The sequence below is a fragment of the Tamandua tetradactyla genome, chromosome 6 (genome assembly GCF_023851605.1).
Source record: "Tamandua tetradactyla isolate mTamTet1 chromosome 6, mTamTet1.pri, whole genome shotgun sequence".
NCBI lineage: Eukaryota > Metazoa > Chordata > Mammalia > Pilosa > Myrmecophagidae > Tamandua > Tamandua tetradactyla.
In genome coordinates this window covers 27,009,095-27,034,070 of record NC_135332.1, presented here as the reverse complement: position 1 = coordinate 27,034,070, position 24,976 = coordinate 27,009,095, and the positions used below count along the sequence as shown (strand labels likewise).

General features: G+C 57.6%; 1 protein-coding gene across 7 annotated transcripts in view; it reads left to right on the top strand.

Annotated features, from left to right (window-relative positions):
- Positions 1-2,216: 2,216 nt before the first annotated feature.
- RARA (retinoic acid receptor alpha) overlaps positions 2,217-24,976 on the top strand; it is a 43,226-nt gene continuing 20,466 nt past the window's right edge. The window contains exons 1-2 of one of the 7 annotated variants that reach the window (XM_077164466.1): positions 2,217-2,323; positions 22,520-23,059. In XM_077164466.1, coding sequence (XP_077020581.1) covers positions 22,882-23,059 — 178 coding nt within the window. In that variant the 5' untranslated portion in view covers positions 2,217-2,323; positions 22,520-22,881. The other 6 variants (XM_077164464.1, XM_077164462.1, XM_077164468.1 and 3 more) reach the window with 6 other exon arrangements.

The following is a 24,976-nucleotide window of genomic DNA, read 5'->3' as shown; positions in this document are numbered from 1 at the left end:
CTGGCGAAAGGAGAAAGCAAGCTCCTTTTTAAAACAGCTCTAATTGAGTTCTGAATCAGCCTCACTCCCTTTGATCTCGCCTCTGTTTCCCACACTGCCTGAAAGAGCTAGATCAGCACTTTATAACAAGGGTGCGCCTGCTCCCCGTGCCTCCCCCCACCCCCTTGATGCTCTGCTGCCGCCATCCACTGCTTGTCTCCTTCAGTTAAGATAATGAAGATGCTGAGAGATAAAATGTGTATTTAATAAGGGTGGGGGTAGGGAGCAGAAAGGGGCAGCCAGGGCCTTCTAGTTTGGGGCCTAGCCAAGATGAGCTTTGAAAGCAAAGCTAGAGTAAGACTTGGCCCCAGGGTGTAGGGGTTTCTGGGCCTCAGTCCAGCTGACTTCACTGCCTACTGTTGCCCTAAATTCCCCCACCTCCACCCTCTCACCCCCACACTTCCCTTCCTCTCTTCTTGCTCCCAATGGGAAAAAGGACTCTTGCTCCAACTTTCTTTTTCAGCTGGTAATTTGGCCTTTCCTGTGGTGCCCCCACTGGAGTCAGCTGCAAGGTTGGACTGGGGCAGCCCCCTCTAGCCTAGGCCTGTAGAAGCTGTGGGTTCATGGTGGGGGGTGAAAAGCTGGAGTTAATGAAGACCAGCTGCTAGTCTGGGTTCTGCCTCCAGCTAGCTGGAGGCCAGCCTTTGGTAGTGGTTAGAGGTTCTGGGGTATGTGACCTCCGTCCCTGGGCACAAGGATATCCTGTGGCAGATGAGCCTTGTGCTTCTCTGCAGCTTGGTTTTATCCTCAGTTTGTAAGAGAGTAGTCTGTTTCCTTCTTCCCTTACTCCTCCTTTCCCCAAATAACACTCAGCCCTTACTGAGCTTTATAACTAGTGGTGGCCCAGCTGAGATCTGAGGAGCTCCAAGCCCTTTTGTAAACACTCATTAACTCTGCCTGGGAAGAACCAAGAGTCCTGTTTAACAGCTGGGAGAGAACTGAGGCACCTCGGGGTGAAAGGCTTGACCTGAGCTCACATCACCGACTCCACCCTGGGGCCCTCCATCCTTACTGTCTAGCTCCTTCCCCAGTTCTTCTTGTAGACAGAGGTGGAGGCAGTGCTGTTGCCCTTTCCCCTTCTAGGAAAAGGCCATGCTCTCTCCCTCCCTTAAGTCTGTCCCTGGCTTCCCTGGCCTTTCACCCCATGACATTTCCCCTGCTCTGCTGCTAGAGAAATGTGCAACCCTCCTTGCAAAATGTTCTCAATCCACCCCTCTGTAGACTTCCCATCCCCCCCTTTCTTTGCCCACCTATCCCACCAAACCTGAGTTTTTCTCTTTGAGCTACTGAGAAGGTTGGCTATCCTAAAGTAAGTCAGTAATTCATCTGACCAACTCTTCTGCCTTACATTTATGTCCCAAATGGCATCTGGGGAAAACTTCCCTTTCTTTAATTTGTTCATTCTGGTAAAAATCCAGAACCCTACTGAGGACTGGGTCAGAGCACTAGCTGACTTTTAGGTTCTGCATTCTGTTCTGATATTTACAATTGCCATTTCTGTCAACCGATGTAGCTGAAAGTGTTTTCTCCCTTCTCCCCTAGCCCTACTTGCTCATACCCTCACCTGAATATGCGTATTTATATCCACACACACAAATGCACACACCTCACCCTCAGGATGTAAAGTTCTATCTTTTTTCAGCTGCAATTCAGGTCATCCTGCCCACTTTACTTACCAGAAAACCAAGTAGATATTTCCCCTCAGATGGCTCCTTAGGCCCTTAGAAATAGTGGGGAGGGATGGAAAGCCTTTGCTCTATCTGTGAAGGGAAGGATAGTAGGTAGAAGCAGGCATGAGCACCCCACCCCTTCAAAGATTAGTGCTTGTCGCTCCAGTTTAGTAGGGGTAACAAGAAAAGGGATCTTAACCCCATCTCTAGCACTAAAGCCCAAATCCATCTTCAGGGAAGTCAAGAAGAAATGTTTATTCCCTACTCTCCCGTAATATCCTGTCCTCAGCTAAGTCATCCATGTGCTATGTATTTGGGACTTGAGACCTTTCCTATCCCTAGACCGTGACTCAGACTTCCATCTTTCCTCCAGAGTGTTATTTCTCTCCCATCGGTTCTCAGCTCCTTATCTCTGCACCTGCTGACCTAGTCAGAGCTGGTAGAAGAGGGCGGGGAGATCCTAGCATTAGGGGAGTGGACTTTAGGACCCAACGGGAGCCTGTGCTTCTTGCAGCAGCCTAACCAGAAGCAGGGGGGAATCCTGAATCGAGCTGAGAGGGCTTCCCCGGTTCTCCTGGGAACCCCACCATACCCCTGCCAACACACCTGAGCAGGTAGGACAAAACACACCCCTTCCCAATTATCCCTTGTCTGCTTTCTACCCAGGTCTCTCTGCTTCTGATCTTACCGTTTCCCTCTTGCCAGTTCAGGCTTTCCCCATCCCTCCTCCCCCATTGCTCACTGTGTCTTGGGAGGTGGGAGTCTGGGAACAGCGGGGTGTCTGAAAGCTCAGAGGCCCTGAACCCTCCAGCACCCTTCCTGCATTTTCCCCAAGGCATTCCCCAATCTGTAGCTGAAACTGGAAAGTGGGAGGAAGGTCTGCCCAGGCCCCACGCCCTTGCACCTACCTTTGCAGTATTGCCCAATATCCCTCACCAAGACAAGAAAATTGGCAAATGTTGGGGTGATAGAGAGTGGAGGGAGCAGGAGGAGGGACCTTGTGAGGGAACTGAGGTCTTCCAGGTTCATCTCACACTTGGGTGGCCAAAGGCTTTGCTGGAGGGTGGTGGAGGTTGTCGGCATTTAGGTGGCCTTTCCCTCTAGGGAAAGTTCAGTTAGAGCCCCTCATCATTGCCAACATGTCAACACCCATTGGAAAGATCCCTACTGACCTGGGGTGTGTGTGTATGTGAGGAGAGACCATGTGGTTGTAAGCTCTGTAAGCTTTGAATGTAGGTGGCTATGGTAAGGGGAGGGATCCCGGAGTATAACCCAGGCTAGAACAGACTCAGCCCATATGGCTGGGGAAGGGGGTGTGGACCAGATGGGAAGACCTCCCAGCCATGCCAGTTCCTTGGGTGCCTTGGCTTCAGAGACTCTGGCTCCTGGTGTTACCCCAGAGCTGGGAGGCCCTGTAGCTCCCACCCTCCTGCAGCCTCTGGGAGAGGCTAGATGACACCTACTGTTTGCAGTGGCTTATTTTCCCCTCCCGTGGTGGACTGATAGGCCCTGCTTTCTGAAGATCAGAGTTATCTTCTTCTGGTTCGGTAGGTTTGCAGGAGCGGGTGTATGACTTGTCTAAGTAACTGCCTGTGAATCTGTATATTGCCTCTGGGAATAGTAGAATGGGGAGGTGATAGAAGAGAGTGGGAACTCTTTGGGAGAACCCCTGCAGTTCTCAGTGTAGTAGGGGTGGGGTGGGTGGTATGCCCCCTGGTAATGCGGTCTAGGTGTGGGCTGTGCTCTGCATTCCTCCTTGGCTTCCCCAGAGTCCCGAGGGTTGGGCTTGGAGGACAGGGCAGATAAAGCACTGGCTTCAGACTTAGTTCAGCTCTTGACCTGAGGAGGGAAGTAGAGATTCTCAGTGTGAGCAATAGCCTGGAAGTAGAGGGCTGAATTTAAGACTCAGCCCGGATGTTTAACAATTTGCATTTATACAGGGTTCCCCACTCTCTAAGCCTCTTTCTTCATCTGTAAAAGTGGCTATCAATAGCAAGCCCTGCCTGCCTGACTGGACACTGCCATAAAGACCCCACAAAATAATGTAAATCCTAAAGCCCAGTGTAAATGGTAGTGATGGTCTGGGCTTCTCTCAGATGGGCTCCTCTTCCTAGATCTAGGTCAAGCTCTCTGCCTTTAGGTTCCTTCCCCTGTCCTTGCTTATCTGAGGGATGGAGGAGCCAGGCAGGGTTATTGCCCCAGGGGCTACAGAATTCCCCTACTGTAGATTGTGGCTGTCACAAGAGAGCCTGTGGTCAAGACAGGACAGATGTCTCCAGCAGCCTTCTCTTCCTCTGGGACTCCATACCTTCTCCCCTAAGCCCTGTCTTCACTTGCCTTCTGCCATCCCTGCTCGGAGTCCTTGTCCCTGTCTCTCCCCTGTCCTGTGGCCTCCGTGTCCAGCTCACTGGGCGAGAGCCCTAATCGGATTTGACAGCTGAGATATGTGTGGCGGCTGAGAGCTGGCAGGAGGGAAGCCAGTGGGAGGATGGTGTGAGGGCCGCCCCTGGCACTGCCCAGGCCTCCTGAGTGCCACCTTGAGCCTGCCAACTCCTCAACCTGGCCCCTGGGAAGTATAGGATCAAAAGTCTGGCATCTGGAAATTAGGGACGGGGGAAACACACCGAGGTGTTTGAAGGGCTTCATGTCAGTATGTCGACTCTGATGGGGACAAGAGGACAGGGAAGTCAGGCTGGCCTCACCTCCTTCCTATCCCCACCACCCCAGTTTTTTCTCTCCTCTGGTTCAGCAGAAGTGTATTCACTTTCTCTAGCTGATGCCTTTGGCCAGCACCTCCTTATGGGTCACATCTAGGAGTTGCTGGGGACACCAAGCATCTACCTGGCTCTGGGCTGTTTCCTCCCCTCCGAGGTATTTCACTCACTCTCTGGGCCAGGCGCCAGGGCTCCTGGGCTCCTGGGTTTCCCGCCTGCCTCATGGTACGGGGCTCCCCTGCAGGTCTCCAGAGTCGCTAAGCTGGTTCCTTCCTACTGTATGGGGAGGGCCTTCTCCCAGCACTGGGAGGTGTCAGGAATCCCAGTAGGAGAGGAGTGAGGGCACAGTAGCTCCTGGCACTGCAGCACCCCGACTCCCGGCTCCTAGTCTCTAACTGAGCTTAGGTGCAGCAGATGCAGGTGGCAGGTCTGGCAGTTTGGCCGTCTTCTCTTCCAGGCTTCCATCTTTACATGTGGGTAGCCAAGATCTTCTGCTCTCCTTTGAGCCTTTTTCCCTACGGTATCTGGGAGTGGCTATCGAAACCCCTCTGTCTGCACCCACACATTTTGGGGAGCAGGAGATTAGCGTAATTGAGGCTGGGGCACTATTTTATCTTGCCTCCAGTTGGGCCGGGGTGAGGGAAACTGGCACTAACTTCCACAGGTCAATTCCCTCTACCCTCAAAAGACCAACGTGTGGAGCCAGGCCCTGCCCTCTCAGTGCCCACAATGTGGTTGGCACTGATTTGTCAGGAATTGGGAAGGTTTCCCTCCAAACTGCTCACCTCCTCACTCCTCCTCCTGTGGGAGAGGGCTGCTTTGGATTGCAGGCATTTTAGGCAGGCCTCCTTGGGAAGGGGTGTGGGATGCCCCCGAGATGGCCAAGTTGGCAGAAGCCCCAGGCTGGAGTGCTGAACATGGTTCTGAGCTAGGAGTTTGTGGGGTGGGCAGGACATGGGCCTCCCTGCCCCCCTCATTTCCTGCTCTTTGGGCAGCTGTGGGCGAGAAAGGCTGCAGGGACTATTTTTAGTTGGTCTGTCCCCTGGCAGGAGGGACGTGCAGAAAAGCACGGGGCAGGCAGAGGGGCTGGCCAAGGTGAGGGAAGACAGGCAGGCAGAGAAGTGAGAAAAGGCCAGCGGGGCAGCAGATACAGTAAGGAGGCAGGCTGGCAGGGGCAGGCCCTTGCTGAGGGGGTTTTGGCCTAGGGAGATGGGCCGGGCTGGGCTGGATTCTGTCCAGCTGGACTCAGAACTGGAAGGGGCTCCAGAGGCCAACATCTGGGCAGCTCCCCTTATAGAAGGGGGAGTGAAGGCTTAGAGAGGGGACGTGACTTATCCTAGGACACTCAACCAATCACTGGCTGCATTGGGACTGGAACCCATGGCCTTGGCCTTCACCACACCTGGTCATGCCCTCTCTGTCCTGCAGCATGGAAGACCTCAGGCCATGCGTGCCTGGTCTGTTTCCATTTCTGTTTGTTTGTGCAGGGTCTCTGGTAAACCCCAGCTTGGTTTGTTTATAAGTCTCTACCATGTGGAGAGAGTCTGTGTTCAGGCTGGAAGGAGGCTGGGGCTGGGGTTTGTTTGGGTGGCCTGTGGCCACTGGTGTGACGCGAAGGGCTGGGCAGGTTCCAACAGGCTCTCAGGCTGGCGAGCTGTGGGACTTGGCAGCACCTTAGAGAAGGGGCATTGGGTCCAACTCTCTCATTTTAGGGACCCAGGAGGGCCAGGGATTTGCCCCACAGTCCCAGGATGAGTTAGAGATAGACCACGGACTAGGACCCAGATGTCCAGACTCCTCAGAGCCCTCTGCAAGCCTGCTCCTGCCACTTCTAGATCTGTGCTAGTCGTGGTGGTGGTTTGCCAATCCCTCTGTCAAGGGAGGAGGGAGGAGTGGGGGATGACCCCACAGGTTTTCAGTCCTTTTTGAGCTCTGGAGCCAGAAGCTGGTGTTCCAGGAGAGTTGGGGGTGGGGGGCGGGCAGTGCATGGGGAGTTCCGGGAGAACTGTGGAGCCCTCAGAATTCAGTCTGGGTCTTTCTCCTGCCTCAGCCTCATCCCTGAGGACACCGTGTTGCCCACCTACAGGGGTGCCATTCCATAGACTCTGATGTGCATGAGACATAGCGCCTCCTGGAGTTGTTCAGGGCCCCGTCTGTGCAGCTAAACACGGTGCATCTGCCCCCCTACGCTCCCCGCCCCCCACCTCCTTTCTTTGATTCAGCTTCAGACCCAGCTGGAAGGAGGTATTCCGGATAGGTCTTAGTCCAATTCTCACCCCCTGCCACCCCCTTCTTACCCCACCCCCACCACTCAGCATCTCTTATTCCTCTCCCCCTCCCCACCCCCACCAAGCAGGTCTCAATGGGCCACACAGTGCGGTGCCAGAGCCCTCCTTCTCTCTCCATGCAGTTTCTCTGTCTCTGGGGGGCTGATTTATCATGCCCCCCTCCCCCATCAGGTCTGCTGCAGTGTGTGAGAAATCGATAGTGTAAATGGATTGAGGCTTTTCAGCCTGTCAACTCCCCTTGTGCCCTGTGAACTCTCCTGGGACTTGGGAAGTTCCCTAGCCCCTTCCGGGTCAACATCACACAGATACACACACTTAGTGGTAGCCAGAGCCCTGAGCACAGGAAAGGCTCTTTCTCTCTCTCTCTTTCTGTCTCTCCCCTTCTCTCATATATTGTGCTGGTCTGAGCATGACAAATACTCTTGAACATTTATTTTCTAGCTTGGGAGGAGTGGGGGTGGTGGGCTAAAAGGGTAACAGGCCGCCAGCAGAGGTGGAGAGGGAGGCTGGGGGTGAGGGACTGTGCCCCAGAAGAACTAGCTGGAAAAGGGATTGGGTGACAGCCCACCCCATCAGCCCCTGGTAACTCAACCCCTGCAGCCCACCCTTCTGACTCCCCTCCTGCCCCACAACTTCAGCAGCTGCTGGCAGAAGCTGGGCTGGCAGAAGTGTGTATGAGTGCATGTGTGTATGTGGGGGTGGTGGTGAGAGGGGCTGTGGGGGCAAGGTGTTCTGCCAGGACATGTTAAAGGAGACTCACAGCCTGGGTACAACTTGGGTGGCAGGAGGAGGTGGGGCTGGTGGGAGAGTGGGTGGTGAATGAAGGGCAGGGAGCAGGCTGTGGTGGGTCAGGGCAGCCCAGGGGTCTCACAAAACTTGTCTATACTGGAGCAGAGCCTGTCATGACGGGGTGGGCACTGGTGAGGGGGCAGGGGCGGGGCCAGCCACACCCAGCCCAGGATGCCGGGGCCTGTTCTTCCAGGGGGCACATATTGCCATGGAGGGCACAGCTGGCCCCTGTCCCCATCACTGAGCTGTGCATGCTGGGCATGAGAGTACTGGTGACTAAGTCGCTTTGGTCTTGGGGCTGGCAAGGTTCCAGGCTCGGCTCTTCTCGGTAGGTGAGTCACTGCCCTGGCATCTTCCCTTGAAGCAGCTGAGTCACCCGACTGTGCTGGTTGGGGAGGTGGGCACCATGTTTGGGGTGTGTGCGGGGGCTTATGTGTGTTGCCCCCAGTGGCTTCTCTGATCTCTCTCTGGCATATTCTGGCCCCACCCATAAATCTGTAGAGCCAGGTGGGGATGGTGTGTCTCCAGGGCCCCACTGGGGGGTGAAGGAAGAGGCAGCAGGGGGCAGAGTAAAATGGCAGCATGCGCCATCTGAAGTAAAGGAGAAAGGGCAGAGCAGTGGACTGTGGGTTTGGATGCCAGCTCTGCCACCGATAAGCTGTGTGACCTTGGGCAAGGCATTTTCCTTTTTGAGCCTGAGTTTCCTCATCTGCACAATGGAAATAGGAGCTCTGCCCAAGATTATTACCTTTCAGGACTGTGAGCATCAAATACGATGGGGCCATGACAGTGCCTGTGGGTGGAGCCTCTTTGGGGATGAGCACTGGGAGGCTGCGGAGGGAAAAACGGAGTCTGCTAGGGCTGGTTCTGGCAGACAGGCCTCACCACACCCATCCAGGTGGTGGTAGGAGGGCAATTGCCTCCCATCCTCTGATCAGATTACCAGTGGTGATGCTATTCTTTAGGAGTCCCCCTCAGTCTGGGAGAGGGACCAGCTGGAAGAGGGACACCTTGTTTTGCTTAGAAGAATGGGCCTTCCTAGGGTGTCTCAAAGCAACTTTGACTTTCAGGTGCTTTCACTAGCCCCCTGTATAGTTATTGGTACTTAACAGGACTTTTTCTCTCTGGCTTCCTCTGGTTTGGAAGGGATCCTTGTCTTGGGAAACCTCCCCCAGCCCATCTCCTGTGTCCAAGAGGGAAGGAACAGGGCCCAAGGAGGAGTGTCTTCCTAAAGAGAGAGGAGCCCCTGGCCATGGCTTTTCTCCCTCTTCCCTGCCTCCTGCCTCCTCCTAGGTGCTCTTCCCTCCTGCATGAGAGTCCCTGGCAGGAGTGGGGCGGGGGGGACTCTGCTTTGAGGTTCCATTTCAGGCCCCAGCACAGCTGGAGTTTAGCTGCTACTGCACATTGAAGACTCCTGTCCATTCACTCTTACTCCCTACCTGGGACCTCTCCTGCCTCCTGGAGTAAGGCCTGGGTAGAGCTGGACTTTGGACCATCAGCACTGGGTGCCCTGGGTAGGGAGGGAGTGCCCTGAAGGTATGTGGGCTGTGTGCTTGTATATGGGCACCAGTCTTGTGTGCATGAGTGACTGACCCCTATGGGGAGTGGGTCTGTGTGTCCGTGAATTTCCTCCCTATTACCCTGCCCTCAGGGGTGTGCCCAATTCTCCTGTTCCTGCCCTTGTGTGTGCACAAATGCCTGTCTTGCAAGTTCTTGTTCAATGTACTCATGGATGTGCATATATGTGTGCCCTGGGCGTGCATTTGCATGAGGGTGACTGAGTCTCCATGTGTATGAGTGTACTTGGCCCCATGTACTTGACAAGGTGTACATATAGGCCTGTGCCAAGTGTCGTTGGTGGTAGTGTTGTTGTGTATATGCTTACTTGCAATTTTGTGTTCATGATTCTTCCTGTCTAGTCTCTGCTGGAAATTAGACAGGTAAGATTTAGGCCAGAAGTGGTGGTGGTGGGGAGCTGTGGGGGCTGTGGGGGCTGGGCTGGGCTGGCGCTGAGCCTCCTTCTGGGCTCATCCCTGGCCCCGGTGGCGCCCCCTGCTGCTGGCTGGACTTAAACTGAGAGGCCATTGAGGAGGCGGGGTGTGGGGGCGAAGGGGTTAAGCGGCGGCGTCCACATCTGGGAGCCATTGGCGCATTCCTGCCCGCTGAGCGCATGTTTGCGAATGGATCTGGACTGGACGGGACGCGACGGGGCGGGCGGCGCTCACCGGCAGACGGAAATCCAGACGCGAATGCTAGACAGCCCTGGCCCGGAGCTGCCCCGGGCACCCTACCTCTACGCAGGACCCCAGGGCAGAGCGTGTCTACCTGGCACATCCTACTAACCCTAAGGCTGGGGGAGAGAGACAGTCATACTTCAATTCTAGACCCGGATCTGCAACCAGTGCGACCATGGACAAAACCCTGTGCCTACTCCAGGCCTGTGTTTGCTCCTCTGCAAAGCGGGTGCTGTTGGGACGGTGGGTCTGAGAACTCTGCCATCCGGGCCAGGCCGAGGCTTTTCACTGGGATGGATGCCTGGGACTGTGGCACTTTCCCTTCCAGTGGGAAGTCCTGTGGGGGGCACTTGTGGTTACTTCTCTGCCCGGGGAGGGAGGCAGGGGTGGGGAGGAGGTGGCGGTGGGGCATAGTGATTCCGTCTCTCCCACTCCCATGGGCCGCTAGAGGCAGGGAGCAGCAGACTAGGAGGGGTCTTGTGGCTGTGTTGGAACTGGGGTCTCTGTAGATAAAGGGTGATTGATTCAGGCCCTGCCAAACTGGAGCATGAATTCGAGCTTCCCTGCTTCTCCAGCCTTGGCCAGGACAGAGAAGCTCGAGTCTGAGTCCTCTAGCACAGAGGGGTGCTCTTGGGTGCCCCACTACTGGAAGGTCCAAGAGCCGCAGCCCTTTTCCGGGAAGGGGTCTTAAGAGAGGGGAGGGGTTGGGTTGCGTCAGAAGGTGTACGTTCGGGAGGTCTCCTGCACTCCATTTTTTGCATCCGAGAAAATCAAGATCTAGAGAAGGGAAGTGACTTGCTCAAGGCCACACAGCTCTTGGTTCCAACTGGTCCTTGGAGGACGATTATGCTTCTGGGAGGCTGGGCTTGACAGCTAGTGCGGGAGTCATAGTATTCAGTTCCAGATTACACTGCCGCTGCCTCTTTTTCCCGGTTTAGGTGTGGGGCGGGTGTGTGATCCGTGGCCCTGTGAGTGTGGGCATGTGTGATAGGAAGACAGGGTGTAGGATACCCCACACGGCGTTCCGGTCCTTTCTCCATGAGTTCCTTTTCTATTCTTTCCGCAGAACTTCACCTCCTCTTCACTGAGTCCCCTCTTTTGGAGCTGAGGGAGGGATTCTCTCAGATTCCCACGGTCCAAATGTCTGGGACGCGCGGCTTCTTTAAGAACTCCTCTCCGTCCCTGGTCTATTAAGGAGGCGGGGGGCCGTGATCGTGCGGGCCCGCCCCCTTACAGATGATTGGTCGGTGGGCGGGCAGGGGCGGGCCTAAGGGAGAGGGCCTCCCCCCCTATCTCGGCACCCTCCGCCCCCCACCCCCAGCCTGGGGCTCCGGGTAAAGTTTCAGCCTCCGCACGTGACTCGCTATGGCCGCTGCCGTCGCCCCGCGCCCCTGAGCCGCGGCCCCCCGGACGGCTCCTTTCCCAGGACCCTACACCCCTGACGTCGAGCAGCACCAAGGCATAAGGCCAGGGCAACGCACCGCCGCGCCCGCGGGCGCCCGGACAAATTGAGCTTCCTTGCTGCGAGGTAACCTCTCCCCTAGGGATTCTAGGGAGCCCCCGGCTCCCTTCGGCATCGGAGTCCCATAGTCTGCTCGGGATAGTAGCAGTGGGCGGGGATGTGGTGCCGGGCGGGGTTCAACGGGAACCCGGAGTTTCCTGGGCTCCCAGACCCGCCGCCGCCGGGTCCAGGGTGGGGAAGCCCAGTTTGTGTGTCTGTCTGCGCCTGGGTGTTCGCGCGCGGCCGTGAGGCGTCTGGGACCGTCTGCTGCGCGTGGCCCTGGCACCTGAGCTGGGGCAGTACCACCGCCGGGATCTCCTGGTCGTGCTCTCGTTCTTTTCTCTTCAAAAACAAGCAAAACAGACTTTCAAACCTGTTTGGGGAGAGATCGGATGCCCAACGGACTAGCCCCCTCCCTTCTTTCCTCCTGTTATCTGAGCCGCTCTGTGGTTTGGGGAGAACCAGCCAGGGGGCCCACCCCCACCAGAGGGAGCCCGGCGTGGGGGCGGGGCCCACTCAGCTGGTATCCCCAGTGGAGTGAGGGGAGCCGTCAGAATTGGGTGTGGGAGCCGTCAGGGTGGGAGGTGTCCCTGTGCCTGGTGTGCCATGGGGTTGTGGAAGCTTTGGGGCGCCCCTTTCGGGGAGAGGGGAAGACCAAAGAGACTGTCTGTCCTTGCCCTGCTGAGGTTGTCTGGTACCCGGTGCCACCCACGAGGCCGGGAAGCTGCTAGCCAGATGTGTATATGTGTGTGTGTGTGTGGGGGGTGTGTGCTGGGAAATCAGTTTGGTGATGTCCCCTCTCTTCCTCTCTGGGCACTGCCCCATTGTCAGTGTGCTAGGCTGAGGGTGGGGACCAACCCATGAGAAATTAGGTCAAAAAGCCCCCCCCCCCCCCAGACCTTACTCCATCCTCCATCCTTTCTTGAATAGGATGCCCAGTGTGCTGGTATGGCAGTGTACCCCCTGATGATTCCCCCCACTCTGTCTCCTGTAACCAGTGCCTTTTCCCTGCTGTGTGTATGCATATGTTCTCAGAGGGAATGGTTTCTGAGAATGCACCACCCCTCTCCTCTGGCTGCGTACCCCCAACCCTCCCTTCTGCTTCTGACCCCCCCCCTTCAGTATCCTGCTTAGGAGATCCAGGAATGTGTCTTGTCCCCTTCCCTGGTTGCAGTCTTCATAGGGCAAGGTCCATCTGGGAGAGCAGTGGTCAGCCAGGACCCCCAGATCTTATAAGGAAGTTGGGGTTCAGACCTCACATTCTTCTCCAGGGTTTTGTGCTTGATGGGGAGAATGGGCCAGGGAAGCCCCAGGTTGGAGTGGGGGTGGCTTGGAGCCCTGGGGCTTCTCCCGGGGAATGGGGATGAGTCTGGGGGTAGAACAGGAGAAAGAGGTATTTGGAGCTGGACAACTTGCAGTTCTCTTTCCTCCTGGAGGAAGAAGGGGGTGGTTGTGGAGCCAAGAAGTTTATGGCTGTGAAAAGACGTTAGTGCACTGGGAGGGGCTAGGACATCTTTACTGCCTGGGAGTCTGGGCCATGTTGTGTCCTGAGACAGAGAGGTCACTAGGGTCAGACTCTGAGTAGGCCCTTGGGAGTTGAGGATCTTAGGTTTAGAGGGACTTTGAGGGTGCAAGCGAGGGTTAGTGTGCACCAGGTAGTTGCTGCAGGCATGTCACCACCAGCTGGCAAGGGCGGTACAAGTGCAGTAGCAGTTCTGAGAAGCCCCTGGGCTTGGAGTGCCTTAATCATGGCCACCTCATTCTGTAGCCCTTACATCTCTGTCTCTTCAATCTGACCCTAAATGCCCCTGGGGCACCTCTCTAGCCCCCCACCTACTTCCAACCATGCAGCAGCCTTAAAGGAAGATTGCTCGATACAACCCCATCCTGACCACCCCCGGGCCTTTCCGCTGGGCAGTCACCCACACGTGCCATGACGTGGTTCTGCCACCCTGTCTAGAGTGGAAGGGAGGTCATTGTCTGAGTGGCCTTTCAGGTCGGTTTCAGGGGTTATTGACCTGGATACCCCATGGGTGAGCTCCATGCCCCTAAATCAATTGGTATTGGCAGCTGGTGCTGCCGTCTGAGACCTTCCCCCCAGGCCACTCAGACTTCAGTGTCTTAGGTGGGATGGTCCCCATAGCTGTGTGAAGCAAGGGTGGGGCCTGCCTCAAAGTACAAACCTCCTTGTCCGCTGGGAGCCTGGGCAGGGTAGGGCCTAGGCTAGGCTAGAGGGGTGGGCGTGTTTGGGCCTCTGGGGGGTATATTTGGGATCACTGCCTCGGATCTGGGGTGATGGGCATCCGGGGAAGGTAATCCCATCCCTGTGACAAATCAGTGGGGTAATCTCCACTTGCCCAGCTCCCCACCCCTCTCTGGTGCTGGTGGTTTGGGGAGTGTGGGAAGCTGGCAGGGACCCTGGCAGGATGGCCAGGGTTGTCTTAACTTACTGGGTTTTGGGAAAGGAGTGTGGCAACTGATACACCCAGCTCCCAGGGCCTTGGCTGCACATCCTCGCTGACGCCTGCTGTCTTTCCTCTCTCAGCTCCCCTCTCCACCCTCCTGCCGCTGTCTGGAGCCCACACGGTTTGTGGGGAGGAGGAGGGGGTGGGGGTGGAGGGGGAGGGCCTGGATCTCTGTGTGTGTCCAGGGAGTGTTCTGGGAATTGGCAGGATTGGCTGAGGATGTCTGGGTGTCTCCGCAGGGTGGGCGGTGTGTGGGGACCTGGCCCAGAGTGTGAGAATGTGTCAGCGTCGGTGTGTCTGTCCCCAGTCTGGCTCGGGCGTGGGTGTCTCTTGCTGCGTCTGGATCTTGCCTCCTGCTCCAGTCCACCCGCCGGCCCTCCCCCCGCCCCCAGCTGGGACTGCCTGCTGTTGCTCTCCCTCTCTCCCCGCAACTGGAGCCTCCCTTGCCTGTTCCTGGAATTTGGAGAGGAGGAGGAGGAAGAGGCAGGCAGACAGACCTCCCACACTCCAGCCCGCCTGCCTGGCATCGTAGGGAAAGGAAATAGGTGATGTGGAGCTAAGGTTTCCCTGGCTCTCTCAGATGCCCCAACACACATCGCAGGGGCCAGGTCTTACAGAAGGGCCAGGGCTTCCCCCACCCACTGGGCAATGATGCCTCCATCTTTTACCCAGCATCCTGCCCAGCAGTGAAACCTGCCCGACCTCCAGGCACCACTGTCAGCCCGGGGAGGGGGTGGAGGGATTAGGCTGCTGCCAGCCTGGCCTGCACCTGTTGCCAACCCCCAGCCCTGTAACTGGAGCTGGCCAGAGAGGGGGCTGCAAGATGACAGGTGGAATTTCTGTGGCCAAGCAGTACCCCCACCACCACTGCATATGCATTTTTTCCCTTCTAACCAGAACAAGGAGAGCCTGGTGCCACCCCCCCCCACCCCCGCTCCAGTGCCAACTTGATCTTATGGATGATGCCTCTATCCTGCTGGGGGCGGGGGGAGGGGGGCTGGACCTGGATGATGAGCAAGGGGATGGGTTTCTTGCTATTGCTTGATGACCACCCACGCCCTGCATTGCTGGCTGCAGAGCTGGGCTGCCCTCGTTCAAGTTTTCAGAGCTCTGCTGCCCTAGCAGGGCTGGGGGTGTGTGTAGGGGTGTGGATGGGGGTGGTTCTCTGTTAATGTTTTAATTGCATAAAAACTGGGAGCTCAGCTCCGGGCCAGTGGGGAGTCTGGGTCTGGCTAGCTGCCCGGTTTGGGCTAAATATAGTCTGGGACATCTGCAGAGAAGGGGAGGGGGGTAAGGGGAGGTTCCATTCTCCCCACCTCCGGCCAAGGTGCCCTCGTCTGGGCGGGCACCTTGGTGCAGGGAGGGGGATCCCTTAGCACAAAAGGCAGGGAAAGGCAGAGGGGCATAGTTGGGACCCCGCTTGCTCCTGAGATGCCTGAGATGAACCCAGAGGCTCCCCACAGAGTCAGGGCTAGGGAGTGGGGTGTGCCGGGGCTGGGTCCTCTGGTTCTCTGGTGCCCCTACCCCGAGATTTTCTGAGGTCACACGCCTGCCTGTGTGTCACTGCGCCCTGCGGTGTGTCACCGTGACCCACTCTCTGTGTGTCTGTGTGTACACACCTACTTTTGAGTGGCTGCCTCCTGGCCCCTCCTCCTGGAACCTCTGTCTCCTGGGTCCTACTGCAAGTCCTCAGCCCTTTCTCTCTCTGTCCCTCGACCCAAAGTGAAACCTTCAGCCCAGGAATCGAGACTCGCGAAGGGGAAGCTGCGGTGGGGAGTTCTCTGATCTCCAGTCACGGCAGGAAGTGGAGGGAGGGGGGCTGGAGGGGGAACTGTGAGTGGCAGGCAGGGAGGGAGGGCCTGACAGCCCTGGCTCCGCTCACACCCGGTGGGGGCTGGCCCTCTTCCCCCCCAGCCCCCAAATGGGGGATACTTGGGGGACAGCTGATTCTCTGGGGGCTGCTAGCAGTCTTCATCACCCCCCCCCACACAAACACACTGAAAAAAATATCTTCCTGTCACGTGGATGTCACTTCCGGTCCCACTGTGGTTCTCAGGCTGTTTGTTGTTGGTTGCCATGGAGATGCCGCTGTGGGCACTACCCCTGGTTCTTGTGGGGAGGGAGCTGCCCCTTCCCCTAAGGCCCACGGCTGGGGTGGGTCTGGGGGGCCTGACTAGGGGACCGTTTCAAGCTGAGTGTGTGTGGTCTCTGATGCCCCAGATCCCCCAGGGCCCCCCAGACTTCTGTCTGTGGGAAGGAGTCACAGCCACCTACTCAGACTGTGCGTTCGTGGAGACTGTGACCGCGTCTGGCTGGCTTGACTGTGATTTCATAGGCCCGGTCCCCTCCAGCCTGGGCCCCCGACCTCTGCTCTTCCTGTCCCCTTGTTCAATTTTGGAGCCTCCTCCTATCCTGTGTTCGCATGGAAACGCCCTTGTGCAGGGAGTTTCTACGCTTGCTGGGGTTCAGGCTGGAGCTCCGGGTGGGATTGCGGGCTGTGTGTGATTCTGGCGGGCAGGGAGGTGGGTGCTAGGCTCACCACCCTCTGTTCTGCACACACACACAGCCTGCACCAGCTTTCCCCCGGTCTCGCAGGCCATGTTCTTTAAGGGGAAGGCCATGAGACCCCGTGACCCATTCTTCCACCCTGCCGTGGGCCTCCCTGTTCAACTGAGTTTGGAGTAGGGCACAGATTCCCCCTGGTTCTAGCCTCAACTGAGTAGGTGTGTGTGGAAGTAGGAAGTTCCTGGGGGGTTGCTGGGTGGGGGGATGGTACAGGGTGGGGCACAGTCTGAGTCAGGCCTGGTCTGGGGTCAGAGCCAAAAGGATATCCTGAGGCAGGAGTTGAGGGGGGGGACGTTCCCAGCTTCCCTGCAGCCTGGATCCCTGGGGAGGGTGCTGGGAGGGGGGCTGATAGCACTGAGTCCTGCTGCCCGTCTGTCTGCCCTGAGATCCAGAATCTGGCAGTCTCAGGGTTGAGTTTGAGCTGAGAGGTTGGGTGGGGACTGCTGTAGTCTCCCCCCCCTCCTCCATCCCTCCCCCCCATGTCTCGTCTCTGTGTGCTCTGTCCCCCCATTGTGAGAGTTGTGGTTGCTGCACTGTCAGGGTAGGGGTGGGGGTGGAGGCCTGGGGAGGGGGCAGTGCCAAGGTGAGGGTGGGGAAAGCCCCGTGCCAGGCTGGGCATGAGGACGGTGGTTTCCAGATTTGGAGGGGTTTGTCCCCTTCTGTCTGTGTTGTCCCTTTGTCCCCCCAACCAGGACAGAGCTGCCTTTGTATGGTCCACATACTCCTGTGGTCAGGCCGTGGCCTCACCCAGATCATCTCTTCCCCTTCCTGTTTTCTTCCTTCCCGTGGGCTGGTCCCTCTCCTTGAAGCCTGGGCTTCCCCCTGACCTTTCACCTACTCTCCGCCCTGAAGGAAGACAGGGTGGGAGACTCCACCTATGGTGCTGGGTGGGCCCCCTTGAGCCTTGGAGGCCCTGAGCATATCTCCTAGGGGCTGTGGGGTGCAGGCACTGGGAGTGGAAGAGCTGGGGGTGCTGTACTTCTCGGCAGAGACCCCGCTTCCTCCTCCCCAGACCTATCCTGTCTTGGGCTTGGGTTGTCCAGTTGTTCCTTCTGCCTGGTACTCAGTTGTTGCTGAGATCGTGGCACGTGGAGATCAGGCAGCTCAGTGTAGCCGGGGCAGAGCCTTGGCTGGGAGGCAGTGCACGAGTTGGGGAGATGTCTGACCCACTCTTCTGGACTAGAGGCCGCACCTTGAGGCAGAGGCAGCACCCAGGGGGAGGAGACTGGCCTTCAGCTCCCCCCACAGCCCCTCTGAGGACGAGCACAGGATCTGCACATGATTGGAGCTGGTTTTCAGCCAGGCGGACCTGGGGTGCTGTGGGGCTGGCAAGGGAAGAGGTGGGGGCGAGAGCTTGGCCAGAGGGCTGCCTGGTAAAAGGGAAAAGGGAGCAGTCGTCACTGTCCTCTGTCCTGCCTCCTCCCTTCATCTGAGGAGCAGGGGAGGGGAGGTTGTGGCTTTGTGTGTGCGAGTGTGTGTTTTCCTGGAAAGTGTATAAATAGTTCCAGCCCGCTGTTCTCGTTTCAGATTTTCCCTGCCCTGCCAGCTCCTGGTAGGGTAGGGGTCCAAAGCTGGCAGACTTTCTCTGCCAGGGCTGGAGTTCTCCCCACCCCCAGTTGAGCTTGAGCACTGGCTGTCATTTGCATATGATTTATTGCCTACTAGAATGCTTGGGAAACCCTCTGTCCCACCCTTGTTTTAAGCTCCCCGGTTCTTGTCCCTTTCTCTCAGCCCCTCTAGGACCACCTGGCTTCTGTTCCTTGGGAGCCATTGTTGCTGTTGGTTGTGGTGGTGGCTGGTGGGGGCAAGGGGGTGACCAGGGAGCAGGAAGGAGAGAATGAATGAAGAAGAGGGCTGGACTCAGCTGGGATTGGGGTTCCCTGGCTCCTCTCCCTGAGGATAAGGGAGGAAATGGCCTATTTGTCTTTCCCTCCTCCCCTCCCCAGATCCAGAGGTTTCCCTTTTTTGGTTTTGAAATGAAAGAAGAGAATTTGGGAGAGGGCTGTGGTCAGGCCTCCACCCACACCCCAACTATCCCTCTCCCCACATCCTTCTTCTCTGTCTCAGAGAAAGCAGATCCTGGAAGAGAGGGTAACTCTCTTTTCCTGCCCTATCAACAGACTCTAGGCCCCAGTGGGCAGGGGAGGGAAAAGCAGGCAGACTCCGGGGCACTGCAGCGGGTGTGTGTGTGTGGGGGGGTGGGGGTGGGTGGGGGTGGGTGGGGGGGGTGGGGGGTGGGGGGTGTGTGTGTGGGGTGGGGGGGTGGGGGGTGGTGAGAGGTGTGGGGGGGGAAGGGGACAGACCCACTGTGTGCTAGGCTCGATGCCACGACCTATCCAGGACTTGATCTCTCAAATCACCCAACCCTTGTCCAGTCAGGCGAGTAAGCAGATGTCTCGAGAGGTTAAGTGACTTGCCCAAGGTCACCCAGAGTAACAGAGCTGAGATTTGATCCTCCAGACCTCTGCTTTTTCCTATGATCTTCAGCCTTAGCCAGCTCTCCTTTTTCTTTAGGTGTGCAACTCTGCAGGGTGTAATGAATGGGCAGCTGGGCTCCCTGCCTCTGGGGAAGGGATTATGGCACCTGTTCGAGGTGAGGGAGGCCATAGTGAGCAGGGTGACTGGCTGGCTGGTGGCAGACACGCTGCCCCCCACCTACTGTGTCAAGACTGAGTTCTGTATATCTGGAGGTGGGAGCCGGGTTTTTCTCTCTCTCCAGGGAGGTTAATCATGGGCAGTGGCAGTGGCTGGCATAGGGTGGAGGTTGGATGTGGGTAGTTTGTTTTTCCTGCTTTGGGGTTGGTTTCGATTCTCGAATGTTGCCTTCCCCCCTCTTGAGTTCAGGGGCTGGGGGCCCAGGCGTCTCACCAGGACAGGTGGCTCCAGAGGGGCCTTGGAAGGCAGGACCCGTGCTCCTTCAGCCCCGCCTCCACCATCCCTGACTTTGCCCTTCCCTGTTCCCTGGCCAGCCTGGCCCTTGGCCCATTTCTACGACCTTTACCCCCACCTGTGGTTCAGGCCCTCCCCAGGGAGCTGAGTAATTATGCACCAAAGTTTGCAGCCTGAGCTGGGTTAGGTACATTGGAGGCTCTGATGTGGGGGTGGGGAACAGAGAGAGGAGGGGGGCTTCAGACTTTCCCTGGGTGTGTCTCTCTGGGGAGTTTAAAATCTGGGCCAATTTCAAACCTTTCAGAGGCAGAGTTGAGCGTTAATTCTAAGGTGGCTGTGGCTCTCTCCCCTCTAGGGGCCAGGGGTTGTGGTCTTCAGTGGGTCCAGGCTGGACCGATTGACCCTCCCACCCCCACCCCAGCCATTTCTGGAATAAACGACTTTCTGGGCTCAGCCTTGGCACAGGGGACTCTCCGGGACAGCTGCCTCCAGGGCTTCACCTGTGGGGAGGCCAGGTCAGTGTTTGGATGCAAATCCACCTGTATGGTTTGGAAGGCGGGGTACAGGTATGTGTGTTTGTGGACTCCTGTGTGTGTTGGGGGTGGGCACTGGGTGCGGGCTGGGCCCACAGGGAGAACCTCGGTGTGTCTCCTGCAGAAGAGGCAACTCTCAGGGCCAGCCTGGCTGTGTGGGGGCCAGGGAATGTGCATTTGAGCGACGATGTTTGCAGTGAGCCATGTCCTGGGGCCCGTGCGCGCCAACCCTAAGCCGTGTTCATTGTGTGGTGGAGCCCAGGTGTGGAGAGATGGTATCTCCAAGCTCCTTCTCCTCGTGCGCATGCCCGCGCACACGCACAAGCTGGGACGTGCAAATGTGCTCTTGCCCACCCGGATACTTTCTATAGACCTGCATGCGTGAGTGTCTGCAAGAGTGTGGGTGTGTGTGTGTGACTGCCGACACTAATGAGGTACAGCCAACCCCTCCTTCCCTTACCCGCCCCCCCACCGTAGCTCAGGTTCCCCTAGTTTGGGCCCCATAGGGGTGGGGGTGGGGGCAGGGCGGCAGCTGGTCGGGTGGGTGGGGCCCCTGTTCTCTGACATCAGCCTTCTCAGCCTGGGAGAGAAGCAGCAGGGGCCTGGGGAAGGGAAGGGGGTACCTCACCGGGGAGCAAGGAGAGGAGCCCTGTGGTTGTCATATTTAGTAACCGCAAAAATCCCAGTCATTAACAAGGTCCAGGTTCCACTCCTGGGGGAGCCGTTCCCCTCTCCCATCCCCACCCCAGCTAGTACCTGTCCCCGTCCTCGCCCTTCCCCAGCCCAGCACAGGTGGCTGGCCCAGCTGGGCCCAGAAGTCCTGGTGTCTTCCACATTGGCCTTGGCAGGGGCTCCCCCATCCCAGGCCTGGTCCTTGTCCAAGTGCTGGCCATGTGTGTGTCCCCCGGACTCCAGATCTCGGCCTGGAGCCTGCAACCTGGCGTGGCCTGAGCTTAGGGGGGTGGAGAAGGATTGGGAATGCAGGCAGTCTTTATTTTGGGTCTCTGTGGCCTACTTCTTTTATTTTTCAAAACAGCTTTATTGAGATTTCATTCACATACCATAAAACACCCATTGAAAGTATACAATTCATTGGTTTTAGTATATTCAGAGTTGTGGAGCCATCACCGCAATCAATTTTAGAACATTTCCATCACCCCAAAGAGAACCTGCACACCCATTAGCAGTCACTCGTCATTTCCCCCACCCCCACCCCCAGCCCTATTCAACCACTAATCTATTTTATGTCTCCATAGATTTGCCTATTCTGGACATTTCTTATAAATGAAATCATGACATACACTCTTTTGTTACTAGCATAATGTTTTCAGTGTTCATCCGTGTTGTAGCATGTACCAGTACTTCCTTTTTTATGGCCAGATAATATTCCATTGTATGGAAAGGCCACATTTTGTTTATCCAGTCCATCCAGTTGATGGACATTTGGGTCGGTTCCACTTTTCGGCTATAATGAATAATGCTGCCATGAACATTCATATGCAAGTTTTGCGTGCACATGTGTTTTCATATCTCTTGGGTGATCAGCTAGGAGTGGAACTGCCGGGTCCTATGGTCACTCTATGTTTAACATTTTGAGGAGCTGCCAAACTGTTTTCCAAAGCGGCTGTGCCATCTCACTCTCTCATCAGCAACATACGAGGGTTCCAATTTCTCCACATCCTCACCGACACTATTATCTTTTTGATTATAGCCATCCTAGTGGGTGAAAAGTGGTATCTCATTGTGGTTTCGATTGGCCACTTTTTGTCTGTCTCCTTTTGTCTTTCTTATAAATATAGTATATACATATATGTATGTATTTATTTATAATCTCCTGTGCTCAAAATGGGTTAGCATCCGCTCATGGATCTGTTTCTCTTTTGCTGCCCCTCTCTTTGCTTTTGGAGCTGCCTGGCTCCGTCTCACTGTGGTGTGGACTCTGGGTTCATATCTGCCTCTCTCTCTCCCCCTGGTGTTATCTGTGCGAATCCTCTGGCCTCAGCTGTTCAAACAGGGTGTAGGTCTGTGTACATGCTAGGTGGGGGAGGGAGCCTCTGGCTTTTCCTCCCCTGCCCATCTTCCACCCCATTCCAGGGGTGTTGCTTCTGCAGATAGAAGTAGGTGGGTGAACTCTGAGAGTCTCCCTTGCCCTTGCATTGCCTGGAGAAGGGGGCTTCCATCCTGGGCCATCCCTACCCTCCTGCCCCCCTGCCCCTCTGCCCCTGGCCCATTCAGGCCTTAAGCATAGGGGGTGATGCCCAGGAGCCCTTGGTTCCCATTTCCCCATTTGTGTATATGTAAATGGGCCTCCTCCCAGGGTCTGCGGGGACAAGCCCATCTGGGGTGCTGGGACTTGGATTTGGGGAGGGGGGAAGTGGTGTAAGAGAGAGGCCCTTGGCCTAGGAGTCATTTTTCTGAGAAGTGCCAATGCTTTAGGGAAGCGGCTTTTCTTCCCCGCACCCTCCCCCCAAGCACCGTTCTTTACATCTTGACCTCAGGTAACCTTCACTGGGGGAAGGAGGTCCAGCTGCCTGCCTCGGCTGTAGGGGTCCTTTAGGGTGGCACCGTGGGCCCTTTCCCCTCAGGATTGTGGTGAGAGGCCCTCCGCAGCTCTGTCCCCTGTCTCCCCAGCCTGGCTGTGCTGTCCTCCCACCCCCAGCAGTGTCTGGGCCCTGCTCCCAGGCCATCTCTGCCAGCCAGGCATAGTGCCAGGTATCTGCTCAGCCGGGTGCCACGGGAAAATCTCCGGCCGCCCAGGTTGGGGAGCTCCGTGGGGAATGCCCGTGTCCCTGTTCCACAGTGCCCACTCACCTGTCTTTCCTCTTTCTGCAGCATCACAGGACGTGCCCCCCCGAGCCGCCGCGCTGGGGCCCGTCTAGGAGTGGCTTCCCTTTCGGCGCCCTGAAGGCCAGCTCTGGACCTTCCCAGGAAAGTGCCAGCCCACAGAACTGCTTGAGCAAAGGACCAACACCTGGGACGCCCCTCAACCCACCCGGCCCCCAGCTTGGGTGGGGGCTCCAGGTGGCCGAAATTAGCCTGCTGGCCTTGGATAGCAGCTCTAGGAGAGAAAGGGGGGGTGGGCTGACCACCCAAGCCCCCTCTGGGCCTGGGCCCCATGCCCCGGGGAGGGGCGGCCTGAAGCCCACCAGAGCTTCCTGCTAGACTGTCTGCCTGTCCTTCTGTGGCCGCTTGGCATGGCCAGCAACAGCAGCTCCTGCCCGACACCTGGGGGCGGGCACCTCAATGGATACCCGGTGCCCCCCTACGCCTTCTTCTTCCCTCCTATGTTGGGTGGACTCTCCCCACCAGGCGCTCTGACCACTCTCCAGCACCAGCTTCCAGTTAGCGGCTATAGCACGCCATCGCCAGCCAGTAAGCTGGGGGACAGGAGGATTCAGGGGGAGGGGGCCGCGGAGGGTGGGCAGGGCCTCAGGGCTTGGGCTCTGGGTGCATCTTTTGCGCTGTGGACAGGGTGAGCAGTGAGGGCTTCCCCAGACAAGGGGGCCTTCGTTTGGGGGGCTTGAGGAGGAAAATCCAAGGTTGCAGGCTGCTCAGCGGTGGTTGTGTTTGATGTTGGAGGTGGCAGGGGCAGAGATGGACCCATGCTGCCCGGGCCTGCAGTGCTCCTCAAGCCCCTCTTCTGTGCTTTGCCATTGGGGAAGTCTTTAATACATAGCTCTAAGGGCTGGGCACAGAGGTCTGAGGCAGATAAATGAGCCTCTCAAAATTTGGTGGAACTGGTAGCTCCACCGAGAGGGTACCCTGCCTACTCCCCAGCATCCCCCAGCCCGGGCTCTGAGGGACAGGACTTGAAGGAATAGACAGAGGCAGGCTGGCTGGGTCCCCTCCTCTTCACTTGCCAGCTCTATCCACAGGCCACGCTAGCATGTGCTTCCCTTTGTGGGGAGAGGGACCCTCGGGAGTGCGCCTGGAGAGCCGGTGAGGGCCCCAGGAGGGGGTGCTCAGCATGGATTCTGGGCTTGGATTCATGTGTGCTCTTGGAAGGGCCTGTGTTTTCTCCCTGCCTCCGCCCTCTGCCACAGGGGTCGCCTGTTGGCTGGCTGGGGGTCTCTGTACCCTTCCCGGGCTGGGCCAAGCCAGGTAGTGGGAGGTGGCAGTGGCTATGGCCAGCTGGCAGAGTCCAGGCCTGGGGCCTGCCAGGCCGCTTACTGTAACTCTGGCCCCCAGGGCCCAACTGGGCATCCGGCCAGGGCTGGGGGGAGGAGGGAGCCGGGGCCTGGCCTGGGGCGGGAAGGGGTGGAAGCAGCAGAATGGGCCATGGACGGCTGGCTGGGCGGTCACCTGCTGACCTGGGAAGCGTGTCCCACCTCTCCTGGCTGGCAGAGACTGAACATCCTGCCCCGGGCACCCACCGCCCCTCCCAGGGCTGCTGGCAAGCTGCCTGGCACCACTGCCCTGTGCGCCCTGCTGGGCTGGGTCAGGGTCCCCTTCTCAGCGTGGGGGCAGTGCTCTCTCCCCGGAGCCAGGGAGTCTCTTTGTCCCTGGGGCAGGCCCTGGCTGGGCGCCTCACTGCCCGCACTGGCCGTCTGCCCACCGCCACCACTGCTTCCTGGACTGCCTCCTCCAGCTCCGCCGCGGCCACCTCCCTCCGGGCTCCACCAGCCTGTTAGCAGCAGGGCTCTGTGTCTCCGCTCCTTTATGTCCTCACTTTAATGGCTGGGGGTGGGGGAGGAGGGAAGTAACACAGATGCTGCCTCAGTTTCCTCTGCCATCCTTCCTTGAACCGCCATCTTCTGTTTCCTTCCTCTCTTCTCTGTGCCTCACAGAGGACTGTGATGTGGATGGCGTATTGAACCCCGGTTTTGGTCTGGTCTCCCAATCTGTGCCAGGTGATAGGGAAGGCCAGTCTCTGGGGCTCCGGGTTCCTGGGGAATGGGGGTGTGTCTGTGGTTTCTACCGTCTGTGTGGATTATTTGCTGCATCTGAAGGGACTGGGATTCAGATTCTGGGCTTGGGTAACTGGAGCTGCCAAGGTGGGACTTGGGGGAAGGAAAAGAAATTGGGGGCCTGCAACCTGGTGCCTGTGGGCAGCTTGCCCTTTACTGAGGTGATGTGGACAGAGCTCCCAGGCTGGGGCCTGGATTCGCAGGAGGGGCGGCAAGAGGTGGCTTGGGCTTGGTCCCTGCCCCTGCCTGGTGCTGTGCCAGACCCAGCAAATGCTTTGCCTTCCCCTGAAATGTTGCAAGCTGCTTCCTCTTTCTTAGAGGTGGGTGGGGAGGGCTTCCGGGTCCCCCTGCTTCCCACCCTGGTAAGCCTTCTCCTCCCAGG